The 16,455-nt window shown below is 44.5% G+C and overlaps 2 protein-coding genes across 7 annotated transcripts in view; both read left to right on the top strand.

Moving 5' to 3' along the window:
* Positions 1 to 11,381, top strand: part of NSD3 (nuclear receptor binding SET domain protein 3) — a 52,122-nt gene extending 40,741 nt beyond the window's left edge. For all 6 annotated transcript variants that reach the window (XM_056362794.1, XM_056362796.1, XM_056362791.1 and 3 more), the window contains 5 exons: positions 2,574 to 2,690; positions 3,140 to 3,281; positions 3,853 to 3,959; positions 4,320 to 4,524; positions 5,732 to 11,381. In XM_056362794.1, coding sequence (XP_056218769.1) covers positions 2,574 to 2,690; positions 3,140 to 3,281; positions 3,853 to 3,959; positions 4,320 to 4,524; positions 5,732 to 5,973 — 813 coding nt within the window. In that variant the 3' untranslated portion in view covers positions 5,974 to 11,381. The remainder of the gene's footprint in view (positions 1 to 2,573; positions 2,691 to 3,139; positions 3,282 to 3,852; positions 3,960 to 4,319; positions 4,525 to 5,731) is intronic.
* A 160-nt stretch (positions 11,382 to 11,541) lies between these two features.
* On the top strand, positions 11,542 to 16,120 carry PLPP5 (phospholipid phosphatase 5). Its single transcript, XM_056362900.1, has 7 exons — positions 11,542 to 11,698; positions 11,910 to 12,018; positions 13,145 to 13,235; positions 13,474 to 13,537; positions 14,290 to 14,414; positions 14,810 to 14,980; positions 15,316 to 16,120. Exons 1-7 carry the CDS (start codon positions 11,625 to 11,627, stop codon positions 15,483 to 15,485), a joined length of 804 nt encoding a protein of 267 aa, XP_056218875.1. The 5' UTR covers positions 11,542 to 11,624; the 3' UTR covers positions 15,486 to 16,120.
* Positions 16,121 to 16,455: the final 335 nt, after the last annotated feature.

Genomic DNA, 16,455 nt, shown 5'->3' with positions numbered 1-16,455 from the left:
AGAAGGCAGAGAAGAATAATGAAGATGCAGAGATTTCTGTTGATGGAAATGATGCTGCTGTTGTAACAAAAAGCAGCGGGGACTGATGAGCCTCAGGAATTGTTACAGACTTTGGCTGAAATACTAGAATGGCTGGTGTCTTTAGGAGGATCAGTGGGGTGCGGTCAGTGAGGAGTGGAATGGGAATATTCTTCCCTGACTGTCAGAAAGCCATTGGATGTGGATCACTTTGGTTTTCCTTTACACTGTATTGCTGGCAATACCAGTCTGGGTTTCAGGTAATATATGCAACAGTTGATACAGAAAAACAAAATCTTACACTTGCATCTCTTAAGTATGGGAATCCTCGTCTAGCTGGACTGCAGTCTTGCTGTACTTCGAGGCAAGCGTGAGGATGGTTGGCCTGGATTTCACCTCTGCTTTAACTTGCCAGGCAGAGGAATGGATCTGGTGGACGGATGTGTGTTTTGCTCTTACTCACGCAGGCTTCATTGTTTCTGAACAACGAGATGGCTAAGTGTACCTGAAGAGTAGAAGATGCATTGGGCACTTTAAGGCTTCAGAACAAAATTGTGTTTGCAGGGTAGCCCACATCCTCAAGACTCTGCTCTAGAGAACTCTTTTGCTCTTGGTTGCCTTCATTTTTCTTCAGTTCGAATTTGCACTCAACAGCAACAGTATCCTGGAGCTTCTCATTATGAGGAAACAGGCCATAGTTTTGGTGGACTGGAACTTGATGTGAGGATGCTGCTGCTCTGCTCTGTAGAGGGAAGGTGGCTGCCCTCCAGACTGCGCATTCTGCTGTGATGTTTTGGATTGCCTGATCACTGTGGGATGACATGTTTAGCTTCCAGTGTAATCAGAAAGTATAGAAAAAGCAAAGAGACCCTGAATTGATTCTTTCATTATTAAGGAATGTGGTATTTAACTGTGCACAGGTAGTGCATAGGATAATCTACTGAAGAGGTCTTGCAATGTCAAGATGAAGCTTCAGGCTTACGTATGGCAATTTCAACTGTGTCTTTGCTTTCGTCCATTTTTACTAGACACCTACCTCCCTGGCTTTTTAAAACATAGTTTACAGTCTCTAGAAATCTGAGCTAGAGAAACACTATGTAGCAGTTTGTGACAAGCGTGCATGTAAGTAGGGTGGTACTGGAGGTGTTCTAACAGACCAGTTTTGGTGAGGATGCTGTTAACCACTCCATTGGTTATAGGCAGAAACTTCTTTCAGCCTATGCACACCTGACTGATTTGACAAGTAGCCAGAGGAGCAGTGGGGAGGAAAGCTGTATTTAAAAACCTTTCAGTACGCTATAATTATTCCTGTCCCAAGTACCTGGTGAATTTTTATAGCAGGTTTTGGGTGTTTTTTTTAGTGGAGTTCCTGTGAATTTAGTGTGCAAACTTTATAAATGCATTTGTCTCTTGTAAGAGCTTTGCTGAAAACTGGTGGGGGTTCTGTTGACCTGTGCAGGTGTTCCCAAAACTGCCAGGCTGAACTGAAAGCAACTTGGCAATGAAGGGACTTGGATGCTTCTGAAAATTTTAGCCTAAATCAAAGGGAAAAAAACCTAAGTGACTTTTATCTTGTTAATGTGTGTTAGATAACTGAGACTTCCAAACTGTAAATCAGGCTTAAGGAGTGCCAGGCTTCTCAGTCATTTAGGTGAATTAGGTCTCAGAAACATGACCCAAATTGCCTGATTTCTACCCTTATTCCTTTCACTTACCGCTTTCTTCACTCTTGTTTGGGTTGTGACAGCCGTGAGGCAAGGGAGCCCTGTCACTAAGAAGTCAGTTGCTCAGGCATCTGCCCCGAGCACAGCTAACAGGGTAGTGCTTGTTAACATGTTGGCATACTGTATGTTATAAGAGTTTTTCTTTAAATACCAGGTGCTTGTTGGACACTTGAATTTGAGCATTTCAAATAGCTATTTTTAACAGTGTTTTAAACCATCAGTAAATGGCTGTCTTGATAAAGTTGTGCTCAGTGCTGAGTATTGACTCCCTTGTATCAAGGTACCAATCATATCCCAGCTCTTCTGAAATCCCTTAGGTAAAAGTTGAGAACAACCTGTTGGCCTGGAGGGCTACTTTTAAACATGTTTGATTTATTTTTTTATTATTATTTACAATTTTTGTACAGTCTCTGCCTCATTAAAACTTTGTTACTGCAAATCTGAGTTTATTGACTATTAAAGTCCTAATAAAAGTGAAGCATGTAGTGAAAATACATGCCATTGTAATAGTTCACATTTCCTTAGGATTCTATGAATATTGTCTCATTGTCCATTTAAAAGAAAGCATGAAGTTTCAAAGGATTCTAGAGAACTGACAAGTAACGTTTTTTTATAGTGAATATAGAAACAGTGCTTGGTTCTGCTTTTTGGGTGGTTCTCATTTTGGGTGGACTTACTGCTTAGACAACAAACACCTGGTGCGTGTGTTCACATTTTGCCTACTAGATGGTTAAAGTATATTTTTATAGGAAATGCTTTTTTATGTGCTGCTTTACTACTTCTTATGATGTTAAAGCAAATACAGATTTCTTATTTTTTCATCGTTTTCAGGGTGAATTTGTGAATGAATATGTTGGCGAACTAATTGACGAAGAAGAGTGCAGATTGCGAATAAAACGTGCACATGAAAACAGTGTAACCAATTTTTATATGTTAACTGTAACAAAGGTAAATATTATGTCTTGTTTAATATAAACTGTATAGTTAAAACTAGGGGCAAAATACTGATGGAAGCGTTATTCCGTGTTTGATATGACCCTCCTACCTGAGTGGCAGTAGGAGGATAATATTCATGTTTCTCTTTAATGGCATGGGTGAAAAGCTAAAACAGCCTCTTATCTTACGTTGTGCTCTGTGCTTCTTTTGCTCCTGTAAGCACAAATATGTGGACACTTTTTCATAAAACCAACTCTGCAGGGAAGACAAAATGTTAACTATTTTAACTAATTTAAATTTTAATATTGGATATAAATATAATATTAAAACTTAAAAATTTTAACTTTTAACTAATTTAAAATAAGCATATTTTTTGCTGCCTTGGTCATTAGTAATCACTTGTCAGCAGGAAACCTTTTTGTTTGTAAGTACTAAATGTGTCCTTCTCTTTTTATTTGAAGGACCGGATAATAGATGCTGGCCCAAAGGGGAATTATTCTCGTTTTATGAACCATAGTTGTAATCCAAACTGTGAAACACAGAAATGGACAGTGAATGGTGACATTAGAGTTGGACTCTTTGCTCTTTGTGATATTCCTGCAGGTAAAAAGATGGTACTGTTTTGCATGTATACTTTGTCTTGACATGGCTAAGTTCCTAACCTGGCTGTGGTTTTTTTTCTCTGAATTTCCTTAATACCAGTGGAACTGGTCATTCATTGGAGTGGAGACAAATATTCAAGTTCCAGTTTTAGCAGGGATTTTATAGTTAAAAATAGTCTGAAGCTGAAAGCTACTGTTAAAGCTAACTACAGGGTTTGCTGTTAAGTGCAGTGTTAACTCTGCATCATGTAAGTGCTCGCCACAGTGTTGATTCTTACACCTATATATTTGGTGTGGTATTATCTTTCTGTGTTCAGTGTTTTATCTGATCTGTCATTCTAACTTACGTTAAGTTACAACTTATGTTAAACTGATACTCGTATCTGATCTAAACAGAATTTGCTACTTTCAAGGTGAACGAAATCAATGCACTGTTTCAAGCTTGCTGTTTTAAAACTTATTGCTGCTAAATCTTACAGACTATGAAAAGATAAATGCTAATGAAATGTCATGTCATGAGCCTGTCTTTCGTCAGTGTCTGTGTAGGTGAATTGCTTTTCTTTGCATTTTAGGAATGGAGTTAACATTTAATTATAATTTGGATTGCCTGGGCAATGGCAGGACTGAATGTCATTGTGGAGCAGAAAACTGCAGTGGTTTCCTAGGAGTGCGTCCAAAGGTACATGGATGAAAGTTGAAGCTTCTCTCCTCAAATCCAGAGATCTCATGAGAGCAGGGCAAAGAGGGTTCTGTTTTATTGAACTTTTTATTTCAGTCTGTGTAATACTTTCTACCCTTGAAAGTGACTAAAGGTTTTAGTTGTGCATGGTAGTGCTAGTGTATCTAAGGTGAAGTTAATTTACCAGGTTGTGTTAATTCAGGTACATGTGGATAGCATTTCTGGCTTTCATAGCTTAAAAACTTCTTTGAGTAGATTTAATTTAAGCATAGTTCATGCAAATGATAACCCAGAGTTGATTTAACTTTAATGCAGGGGTTTTATAAAGTGACTGTATGCTGTGATCTTTGTAATTGCTAGACAGCATTTGCAACAGCAAATGAAGAGAAGGTGAAGAATGCAAAATTAAAGCAGAAGAAACGGAAAATAAAAACAGAACAGAAGCAGATGCACGAAGACAACTGTTTCCAGTGTGGAGATGGGGGAGAACTAGTCATGTGTGATAAAAAGGACTGTCCCAAAGCATACCACCTCCTCTGCCTTAACCTGACTCAACCACCTTTTGGTAAGAGCAGTTGTGTGGCTTCCTCCTACTCTTTTCCTTCCTGCAGCAAGACAATATTTGAGCTGAAATGCAGTATTCATCTACATCAAATGCAACGTATTTGCTTTTGCAATACCACTCATTTTTAGAAATACATCAGGTGACAAGTGTTCCTAAATGAGAACCAGTGGACAGAGAGGCACTGTAATAATTTTAAATGTTGTTCTTGTTGCATTTCTTTCCTGGATCAGATTTCTTCCTCTAATTTTAATTGAAATATAAGCATTATCTTGGTGTCCCAAGGTCACCAAGTGCAAATTAAATGACAGTCCAAACCTGACATAGCAAGTATGGTGTGTAGGGCTTGATTAATCAGTAAATGTGTTTAAATTATCTACTGTATGCTGATGGCATGTTGCCTTCCATTTAACTTTTTCCATGTTAAGGCCTAGCTTTTTGTAGTTAGGGCTCAAATTATACAGCAACCCATCACCTTAACACCATTGCAGGATTTTGTAAAAGTCCTTAGCTCTTTAATCTTCCCTGTGAAGGGGAATGCTTTTTCTTTCTCAACAGTAACCCAGCCAAAAGGGACTTCAGCAAGTCTTGGACACAGCAGCAAGAAGTTTTTGATTTTTCCCTTGTTGCTGTGTTCAGTATACCTTTGCAGTCAGAGAGTCCAGCACATGGGCATACAAATACATGTCTGAATGGTTTGGGGGATCTGGGGTTTTCTATTCTCAAACATATTTTTACACAACTTGTTCTTCTCTGAGCCATTTCTTGCTTATTTTTCAAAACGCATTCGGCCATCTGCATTAAAGTATGCTGCAGCTGAACTAAAACTTAATTTGGAGATACCCATCTGAGCAAATGCTGTGTCCAGATCAATAAGAGGTGTTCACAAATCAGAAAAATGTACAAAACTCTCCAACTTGCAAGGGCTTTTGGCATCTTGATGCCAGAGGAGGTTGGTCTAACTATTTTAAGCTCTGGTTATGCATGCAGCAATGCTTTGAGCCAAGTGAGGCCTAAAGTATGCAAAATGACTAAGACCTGTTTCCAGTCAGATTCATGTAAATGAGAAGCAGAAGTAGCATCTACAGTAAGAGTCAATTTTCCTGAACTTTCTTTGCATTCATCTAAGGGCTAAATGCCAGTGCTGGCCCCAAAATGCACTAATTGCAGTTTCCTGTCTCTCTCCCCTCCCTTCCCCTCCAATCCTCAGGAAAGTGGGAATGTCCGTGGCATCAGTGCGACATCTGTAGCAATCCTGCGGTTTCGTTCTGTGAGTTTTGCCCTCATTCGTTCTGTAAAGATCACGAGAAGGGAGCCCTGGTGGCATCAGCACTGGATGGCCATCTCTGCTGCTCCGCACATGACCCCAAATCTCCTGTGGCACCTGAGTACTGGAGCAAGATAACGTGCAAATTGGAACAACAGAATCCTGTAGAAGAAGCAAAGGAGTGAATTTGGTTAAAAACAAACAAGGGAGGAGAGAAGAGGGGAAACAGGCGATGAACTTGAAGAGACTGCTATGACACATTCAGTCTTTGTCATCAAAGCCGTCTTGTGTGAACTGGGAATGGGACCATTTAATCCTAGCAAGCAGAAGCAGGCGGTGGTGTTTGGGTTTTATTGTTTGGTCTTTCTTTTACCCTTGAATGTGCTACAGCAGCTCTTACTGTTGGAAACCAGAAACGTCTTGGCCTTCAAAGAAAAATGTAGACCTTTTGACAGTGAAAAGAATATTCTGTTTAAAATATGTTCTTTGAGACTAGAAAGCAAAGCATAGCAACATATTTATTTATTTAATTTTTAAAGGGTGTTTTTAAGATCTGGTTTTGATCAGTCAACGTGTCTTCGGGGAAAAAAAAAATAGCAAAGCCAACGTAACTTTTATGTCTAGTTCATGAAAAGAATAAAGCCTCCCCACTCTGTGTAACATTGAGATGCCATACAGACAGATGTGGGTTTCAGACCAGGTGACCCTGCAATGCCTCTGTTTCAGTACTTATTTTTAAAGGCATTTTGAGAAGGTAGGTTATGTATCATGTTAACTTATGAATATTACTGTAAAGCTTTTCCTATGAGAAATCAGGTGTATGACTTCTTGGAAGTGCTTGTAACGTGAGATCTGGCATTGTTTAAGGAGCAAAGAAATCATGGTTCCTTGCTCAAGAGCTATAATTGGTGTTCACAGACAGATGGAAATTCAGAAGGAGCTTAATTGCACAATGGTCATTTCTTTATGCAGCCTAACTTTGAAAACCTTCCCAGTTAGGAGAGCCTCCCAGCCTCAGTCATATACTGCCGCACGCTCAGAACTGAAGTCTTAATCCTGCCAGTGGGAGCTCTGCTGTTGACTTCTTTAGGTGGGGGATTGTTCTGCGCGTGTGTATTTGTCATCTGCCAACTCTGCACTTGTTTTATGGCATTTATACTAGCGTGATTCTTCACTGCTGCCTTCTCAGACTCCCTTTAGCTTCAAAGAAGATTTGAACACTTACGGAATCAGACCCATGTGCATGTTTTGTTTTGGTCGAATGATTAGATTGCTTTTTGCTGAGAGGGATCTAACTTTAATCTTCATTGTTAATGGAGCTAAGAAAAATCTCAGCACTTCTTCAATGAACAGGGTATTTTCTGTCTGGGTAACGGGCCATATTCACAGCAGCTGACTTTAGCCTCATGAGATGGTTTTCTCTTAGATTTCCTCTGGTAATGAGAAGAGAGACAGGCTCCTTCAGTGAGGCTTTTGAGGTGGCTTAGGTAGGCTCCTGCTCCAGATTTTCTTTTGAGAACTTATCCTCCTCCATTTCTTGTCCAAGGAGCCTAGAGGGACTAGTTTCCCCAAGCTGAAGTTAGTCTTTGGTGAACCTCCTCCCCTGGCCCACAATCTTACAAAGCACTGTGCATCTCCCTGTGCACTGGTAGCATTAGAGTGTACTTTTGACTTGTGTACTGATATTGGCTAACTTCATGCTAGCTTTTTGCTAATGGGTATTGAAAATAATCCTGAATGAAAAGAATTAATATCAAGTGTTGCTGGCATCTGGCTAAATTAAGCCTTTGAATTAAGAATTAAGAACCTTGTCTCTGGAAAATTGCTTACGTAAACCTACAGGAACATGGTGAATTCTCAGTTCAAGAAAGTTAGTAGGCTGAAAAAGTACACATGGGATTTTAGAACACGTCTTGCCTCTAGCTGGTGTCCTTCTCGTCCTCAAATTTATGTATAGGGGGAAACTTTTTTGTGTGCAATTGTAAAATTACAAAATACACTACAGTCTTTTTAAGCAGCTACCATGCCATTTAACTGATCCGGCAGTTCATCTTCTGAACGTCTGCAGATGCCTCTTCTACAAACTTGGGGCTGTCTTGGGTGGCACAACAGTGCAGGTCTGTCATGGGTCAGTTTATGGTACAGAGGGCTGTTGGGATCTATAAAGCACTTCATCTTGTGGTCCGTACTACAGTGAATGTCTGAAACACTAATCTTGCTTGAAAGCAGTGCTATATTTTGGTATTTTTTACAAAAAAAAAATTTACAAAAAGGATTTTATTTTTCTTAACATTTTGTGTGATAAATGTCTCTTTTTAAGCTCTTACTGGGGGTGTTATTAACCTTTTCAGAAATTCCAAACATAACTCTTGCTACAGTGTCTATAAGGCCCGATGTGTTTACTTTATATTATTTATTAGGCTTGGTAATGTTAAGATGATTTTCTCTTGGGAAGTCGGAGCATTCTGGATATTGCAGATACGCTATAGTGTGAGTGCGCCTCCATATTTTTGTCATTCTATGTCCACGGTGACTTAGTGACCAGAGGGAGATGGTGTGGTAGCACCAAAACACCCTCCTGAGCGTTTGACGTGGCAGGGAGCAGACAAGAGCCGCGGACTGTCAGTCGCCTCGTGAGACATACTGCTGAGATGTGCCAGTACACCACGTATCGCAGAACATGTGAGATTCACAGAAGGCTTAAAAACGTGTAAACTGCTGTGAATTGAGGCCTGCTGCTACTCCTATGCCATGCCACTCTATGTCTTGGTTAATTTTGTTTTCAAACTTCTTACAGGTGCTCTTTTTTTTCCTGTTTTGCCAAGAAAAGATTAATAATAGCCAACAGCTGGGCTTGGACTTAAAAGGGAAAATAGGAGATTGGTTTGTAAGCTTGTGAAACTTACAAACAAAAAGTCTTAAAACTGGATTTCATGCTGTTGGAGAGAAGGTGAATCTTAAAAAAAAAACTTCTAACATTCTGAGATAAGAAAATGCCTAATTCAAAGTATCATGTTAACTGTAGGAGGTTTGTTCTATATGCCAAACACAAAACGTTAAAATACATGTGTTAACCACATCTTTGCAAACTGCATAACAATAATGCAGTTCCTTTGTAAGAAAAAGTTCTAACAGCTGTTTTAACTGGCATCAGCAGAGGAGGAGTCGGCTGCTGAATTAATTTGTGTGATCTCTAAAATGAGATAAGTAATCTTGGATAGTTTAGTTGTTTCATGCTGGGGCCTGGAGAAGTCCACAGTACTGCTGGTGATTTCGATTGAGAACTTAGATCTGCTGTTTCAGCCTGTCAGTTGTTCCTTGGCTGGAACGACAAGCGCCATCGCCCTTTTTTCCCTTAGTTTTGCTTTAAATTTTTGAGACAGCACCCAACTTCAGCTTGGCCGCCTGCGTGTTGTCAGAGTGCAGTGTCTAAGCTGCTCTGCAAAGTTAACAGGATTTTGTTGTTTACTGGAGCTTTTACTCTACAGTTGGCACCTTAGCACAGTGCAGACGTCCTGCAGACCATGGCTAAATGGTGCAGTGGCTGGTTACTACCGTTTTCTAAACACACGGTGCAAGCATTAGTTATTGTAGCTTTCAGATTAGTATAGACTTGTCCTATCAATAGACTGTTGAAGGCATTTGCAGCTCAGGAAAGGTAGCATTAAAGGCAATTTTGTGGGCAAATTACCTTCTCTGGTCACCACCATGGTCTTCGAGAATCTGTTAAAATCGAGTAAATAGGGCTGGAATGTTTGATTTTGGCCTTTAAAAAAACCTTCTTGTATCTTAATTTCAGGATAGAATGGGAAAGACACAATTACTAGACGTAATTAACAATGAGCATAAAAATCTGTATATATTGAAACTTTACAGAAATATGTGGGTGGGGTGGGGGGGAGGAGGGTGGGAGAGGGGATGTCCAACGCTGGTACGAAGTAGTCACTTTAACATTGAAACCTCTGCCTCATTGAATTCAGGGTTTAATGTACTTGAAGCTCTGCGGTTCCTTATACAGCTTTTTTTTTTATTATTTATACATAAGTTTTTTTTGTCTACTACATTGAAGATGTCTTTGACTTCCCCGAAGTTACTTTCTGCTCCCGCTGTACAGTGAATCTATGGCAAATGGGAGAGTTTTTCAAAGCGGCTGTCTCAACTTGTGTGTGTTCCAAGGAGTGTGTTGCATGAGAGATGGCAACCTTGGAGCAATGCTGTCCCTTTGCTTTCCGTTCTCCATCAGCTTTCCCCACCATTTATCTTTGTGTAGCAAAAACATTTGCACTTATGATACACTCCTACACTTTGGATGTATTCACAATGTTGTTCTGAGGAATAAGGGGGGGGGGGGGGGGGGGGAGAAAAAAGGAGAGAGAAAAAAAAAAAAGCTGTTTCCTATTATATTCTATTCCTGAGTGATGAGCTCAGGTCCTTATTACCCCTGAGAGGGGCTGTCTCACTGCTCTGGAGAGAGGGGAGGCATTCGGCTGAAACTCTTATCTGTGCTTTGCATAGACTTCTGTAATTAATGTGAAATCAAAAAGGGAAAAATGCATATGAATTTGCCAAAGCCATTCACTCATTCACTGTTCCTCCCGTGGTACTGCCTGCCTGGGGGGTCGCGCAGGAGGGTGAAGCCCCCTGTCCGGCACGCTCCCTCCAGCTCCAGGGGCTGCGGTGGGCCCCCAGCCCCCCGCCACCCCTCTCCCTCACCAGGCCAGGTGGGAAACAGCTGTTTCCTAGTCACCGGTCGAGCTATATCTCATTTTTGGTGTTGCTTTTTCCTTTTCCAAACAACCTGGTGGCGTTGCCGCAGAAAGTACGGTGACGGCACGGGGTCCAGGGGGGCACGGGGGTCCCGCCAGCCCCAGGGTGGCCACGGGGAGCCCATCCCGGCGGCTCCTGCGCCAGTGGTGTTGCACAACAGGGATACCTGCAGATTCCGTCTCCATTCCCATGTGCTCTATCTGTAAGGATGACCTTTGTAGAGTCGTTATTTCTGTAGACTTTGTTTATCTGTAACAAACTTTGTAGATTCTGTGAAATGTTATTTTAATGAAATCACTCGAGTCTTTAATAGCAAAGCATCAATATTCACTGAAGTCGGTATCTTAAAGAGTTTTTGGGAGTTGACTAGAAGCTCTTGACACTAACGAAGTAGTGTTAACTTTCCCTGGCGATGTTCCACTGGGGCATTACTGTATTATGACTTGATGTTGCCGCATAGACTTTGAGATATACAATATTTTGGGGGTTTTGTTGTTCGGCCTATGTTCTCTTGCATAGTGTGAAACCTGTAAAGCTTGGTTACCCTGTATATAGCTAGCTGACTGTCAACTAGTTATAGTGTATCTAGAATTGCCTGTAATATTTTAGCTTCTTACTGAATGTGTGTGATGGTAGGAACATATAATTTTTGTACATTATATTTACGGAGATGTTGCCTTTTTTATTTTACAAATACTTTGGAATTCAGATGTGTTTTTGCTTCCGTGAGGATTAATTTGGAAAGGTTTTTAATGACATTCCACTGATCTGAACTTTTGCTTGAGGTTGACTTCAATAAATCGTTCTGAATGTTCCAACGACGAAAGGCTTTTAAGTCTGTGAGGGGGAGCCCGGGCCTGTGTGAGGGGGGGCTGCGGCCCCTGGCGGGTACGAGGCCGCGGGCTCCGGGCAAGGCCGCCCGCGCTGCGCCGCGCCCCGGTGCTGCGCTCCGCCCCGGTGCTGCGCTCCGCCGGCCCCGCTCCCCCGGGCGTCTCTGGCGGGGCCGGGCCGGGCCCGCTCCGCCCCGGGGAGGGCGGGCGGCGGCGCCACGTCGGCTCGGCAGGCGGCCATGCGGCGGGCGGGCGGCGCGGCCGAGCTGGTGGCGGAGGCGGCGGTGCGGGCCTTGCTGCTGGCCGCCTTCGCGTGAGTGCGGGCGGCGGGGTGGCAGGCCCGGCCCCCCCAGCCCCCCGCAGCCCCCGGTGCCCCGCGGCCCCGCCGGGCCCGCTTCCCCGCCCCAGCCCCCGGGCCCGCCCCGCCGCTCCTGTTCGTCCGAGCCGCCAGCCCGGAATCCGCTTTATTTATTTTTTGTTCCCCCCTTATTTATTATTATTTATTTTTCCTCTTTCCTCGCCAGGATCATGGAGTTCCTGCCACCGTTCCAGCGCGTGGTACAGCCTGAGGAGATGTGGCTGTATAAAAACCCTTATGTAGAGGTGGACCACGTACCCACAGTACCTATGTTCGTAAGTTCAGCCCTTTTCTGCATTTACTTAGGTTTTTATTTAATTTAATTTAATTATCAGCTGTCCTTTATACAGCAGCGCTCCTAGACAAGCAACTTGCACGATGAACACCTGTAGCGCAATGCCTTTTACTGGAAGTGCAGTATATGGCCGAAAACTAGACAACATTTACAAACATTTTTGTCTTCCTTTTAGGCTTTACTATCCAGGGTCATCTCTGGGATTTTAACTATGTTTGTAAAGCCTGGTGGGGGCCTTTCACTGCTATTTATAATCAACTTCACATCAAGATTACTGGGACCACCTCTTGCTACCAGGGAACATTTTGCTTGAAAGTAGCTGTTCTCAGCAAAGTTTTATTATTAATTGTGTTGTGAAAATGTTTTCCTCAGGTCTCAAGGCTCTGTTGAAAGGGTTTAACGTAAAACTGTAAGTCTTGGATTTCAAGCAGACAGTAGTATGTTACAGGGGTTGTCTCTTTCTTGGAAGCACAGGTGTTTCAATGAGACACTTGGGCTCCTGGGATGGGCAGGCATCCCCTCAGCAAATGACATGATTTTCCGCAAGAGGTGAGCGCTAAACGTTAAAAGGACAAAACCTCGGTGCAGTGTTTGGATTTGGCGGTGTAAAGCATGACGTGTGGTGGTAGCAGATCCTTGGGAGCCTGTCAGACATGCTGTGGACATCCCCCAGTGGCAGTTGCTGCTGCGGTGCTGTAAATGATAACTGGTTTTCTCTGAATCAGCTGCTCCTGTGTTTTTTGCTGACTAGCAGCATGGGTGCTGCTGACAAAGAACTAATCCTTGTGCTTGCAGGGATGGGGAGAGTTGAGGTGCTGTGGTCGATACGGCAAAGGGATATCCGTATGTGAGGCGCTGCTGTTGAATGACAGACGGGAGGAATAGCTGTGCTCTGGGGAGCACAGGGTTAGCCAGGGTTTGCTGCAGATACAGCTGGGGTTGGGTTTGCTTTCTGATAGAAGCATAGTGTTGGAGAGGACAGGTTGCTGCTTGCCTTTGGGGAAGGAAAGCGTGTTAGTCTCCTTGAGCAGCTGCTGTTGTGTTCTGGTGAGAGTACTTAAACCTGCTTCGCTGTTGACTCCTAACAATCTTCTCATTTTGTGCAGTTCATCGCATTTCTGTCTCCCTTATTGCTCATTGTCCTGGCAAGGGTGTTCATGAATGCTGACCAAGACGACACACGGGAAGCCTGCCTTGGTGAGCTCCTTCTTATTCCAGAGAGCTGCAGCCCCCCAAGGAGTCTGCTCTGATGCTGTGGCTGCGAGCCAGGCATCTCACAGATGAGTCCTTTGCTTTTACTGGGGCACGAGATGTGTGCCAGGGGTATTGAAGCCGGGCTGTGTGGCTCCACCTGAAGTTTTGAGGGCTGAATGTGCCTCAAAGCTGTATGTTCAGATGGGGATGATGCTGACTGACTTCTCTGGCTCTCTCCTAGCTGCCAGCCTTGCTCTTGCCCTCAACGGGGTTTTTACAAATGCCCTGAAGCTCATTGTGGGGAGGTGAGAAACTGGCTTGCTCCTAGCTGTGCTGTGCGGGGAGGGGAGGCACGTCTGCACAGTGGTGGAGCTACAGTAGCAGGAATAAGGCCCAGGAGCTGAAGCTGGACATGCTCAGCCTGGAAAGAATGTGTTTATTCTAGCTGTAAAGACAATTAAGTATTAGAACAAACACTGGCAGGGACCTGCTGTCTCCAGGCATCATTTCAGATGGGCTTGTTCAGGCCGGTGCCAGGGTGGAACGCTTTGGCAGCGTAAGGGAGGGGATGGGGTGGTTTTATCTCTGTGGGCCACATCGTCAGGGTGGCAAAAAGTTACCTGTACCGAGCTGCAGCCTGAGAGGTTGCTCCAGTGTACCTGCAGGCCGTGCGGCTGGGGTGCGTTGAGGCTGTGCAGGAATTTGGTTCTTGTAAGAGGTTTGCTCTGCTGGGCTGGACAGGGAGGATCAGCACAGTGCTAATCCTCAGAGTCTAAACTGGGTGCTGCTCGAGCAGCAGTGAGCCAGTGCGGGTATGCTGCTTCAGCCTGACTCTTGTCAGCCGAGCCCTGCCTGTCCAGGCAGGAGCGGAGCTGGGTGTGATGCTCAGTTTTACATTTCCCACAGCCTGGGTCGCTCCACCTTCCCTTTGCACAACAGATGGGGCTGTGGGAGGGGGCTGGTGACTGCATTTGGGTGTGGGTGCTCCGTGAGAGGGCTGGGTCATGCTGGGAGTGCTGCACACCAGAGGGCTATGTACTTTGCTTCTCTGCCCTAGGCCACGGCCAGACTTCTTCTATCGATGCTTCCCGGACGGACGAGCGAATACAGAGCTTGTGTGCACAGGCGACTCTGGCATAGTGACTGAGGGACGCAAAAGCTTTCCCAGTGGACATGCTTCATGTAAGTTTTCCGTGTCCTCTACCTGCTGCAGCCCCAGACAGTGAACCATGGTGAGCAGAAGCCCGTGGGGAGGGCAGCTTGGGCTTGCTTTCATGCATCCCACAGCTCGGGCTACGTTCATTGGCCTGTTTGGGGGCTTCACCTTTCCCTCTGCAAGATAGTGGGGTGAAAAATGTAATCTCAAGCTGTTTGTAACTCCTCGGAGGAGGGCTGCTTGCCAAGTACTAGCTTCTGCGGCTTCATCACTCATGAGCCACTGCCTCCCTTGCCTTGCATGAGCAGGACAGACATCCTCTTGCAGCCCTTCCACCGCAGCAGTGGAGAGGGTGGAGGTCTGGCTGAGGGCCCACAGCAGAGCCCAGGGCAGTTTCTGAAGTGACATACTTCTCTTTCAGTTGCCTTCGCTGGTCTAGCCTTCTCTGCCTTCTACGTAGCTGGGAAGCTGCGCTGCTTTGCTCCCGGCCGGGGAGCCAGGGCTCTGCGGCTCTGTGCCTTCCTCCTCCCACTGTTCCTTGCCACCCTCATCGCCGTGTCCCGCACCTGCGACTACAAGCACCACTGGCAAGGTGGGTCTGTGGACCTGGACGGGTGTGCCTTGAGCAGGGGCACTCTGGCTGCGGGGAGGGGGCAGTCTGTGTTGCCACAGAGGTGTTCAGAGCCCACAATGGTAGTTTAGGTTTTTTTGATTGCTCTCACAGTGGTAATTTTTTTTGCTGCCTGCAAGGTGATAATGCCTTTCTCTTTGTTTTTGAAATATATGCCAAGCTTAGTTTTATAGCCAAGGGTCAAGTCACCAATCCAGCTCATCTCTCAGCAGTCTGAAAAGCTGCCTGCTGGAGAATTCAGTCATGAAGCTTGGTAGGGTAAAGGAAAGTTAACTCTTCTCTGGTCTTGCCCACAGATGTGTTGGTTGGCTCAGTGATCGGCTTCGTGCTTGCTTACCTCTGCTACAGGCAGTATTACCCTCCTCTGATGGACTCCATGTGCCACAAACCATTTCTGTACAAACCCAAACAACTGCCAGCACACCAAGAAAAGCCTGCAGCTTCCAGCTTTCCCCTAGATATATAGCAATGGGCTCTGTCCTGTCTGCACCTTTCCTGCTGGACCTTGAATGCTAGGGCAGAGGAAAGCTTTGGGGAGGTTGGTCATGAGGAGTGGCTCAAATGAGGATGAACCTGGAACCCAAGCAGGCATTCTCTGCAGTGCTGGTAAGTTGTCCTACTCAGGGGCCTGTGTTGCTTTGTTTAACCAAATTTTTTAGGCATCCCTCCCTTTGGGCCTGCTATGAAGCAAGGCAGGCACTCAGCATGCAAGCCTGCAGGAGGACAGCCCAGGTTCGAAAGGTCCTGAAGCAAGAACTGGAAAAAAGTGACAATCTGGTGTGCCCCATCTGGTTCTTGTGTCTGGTCCAGAAAGCACCATCATCAGTCATCTCCCTTCAATCCAGCTGAGCTGTCCCGCCCCTTCTCATGGGTAGCTTATGTTGAAACGAAGTGCAGGACCTGCTCCTGGTGCCGGGTTTAAGTCCGTCTTTTCAATCGCAGCTGAGCTAATTTGGAGTAATGAGCGCAAGGTTGCAGTCTCTAACCATGGATTAAGTGGGGGAGAGGGAATGATCATTAGCATGATCATTATTTGTATTACTGTGCTAGCTCTGATTTTTTTCTAGTTTGTCAAATAAAGGAGTTTAATTTTTTAAATGAGCTGTGGTACCAAAAACTTTACTTCAAGGACTGGGTTGATTGCTGTATAAGCCATTTCCTTTGGGGTGTCTGCAGAGGTTTTGAGGTGGGTGTTTATTTTGTATCTCTTTCCTTGCAGCTTTAAAATGGTTATAAAGCGATGACAATCAGCAGAAAATGAAATGGTGTCTGAAAGCATCCCTTCAGAGGTGCTTGTTTCCCTACACCACGGTTTGTTTTCTCAGACAATGGAAAGGTAGAGTGCTGCTGAGAAATCCAAGGCACAGCTGTATGGCAGGACTGTTGTAAGTAGTTATTTGTCACTAGTCTCCTCCATAGATAAGTGTGGTTTTGAT

Source organism: Falco biarmicus, chromosome 18 (genome assembly GCF_023638135.1).
Source record: "Falco biarmicus isolate bFalBia1 chromosome 18, bFalBia1.pri, whole genome shotgun sequence".
Taxonomy (NCBI): Eukaryota; Metazoa; Chordata; class Aves; order Falconiformes; family Falconidae; genus Falco; species Falco biarmicus.
The sequence above is the reverse complement of the archived record's forward strand: the minus strand, read 5'-3'. Positions and strand labels throughout refer to the sequence as shown.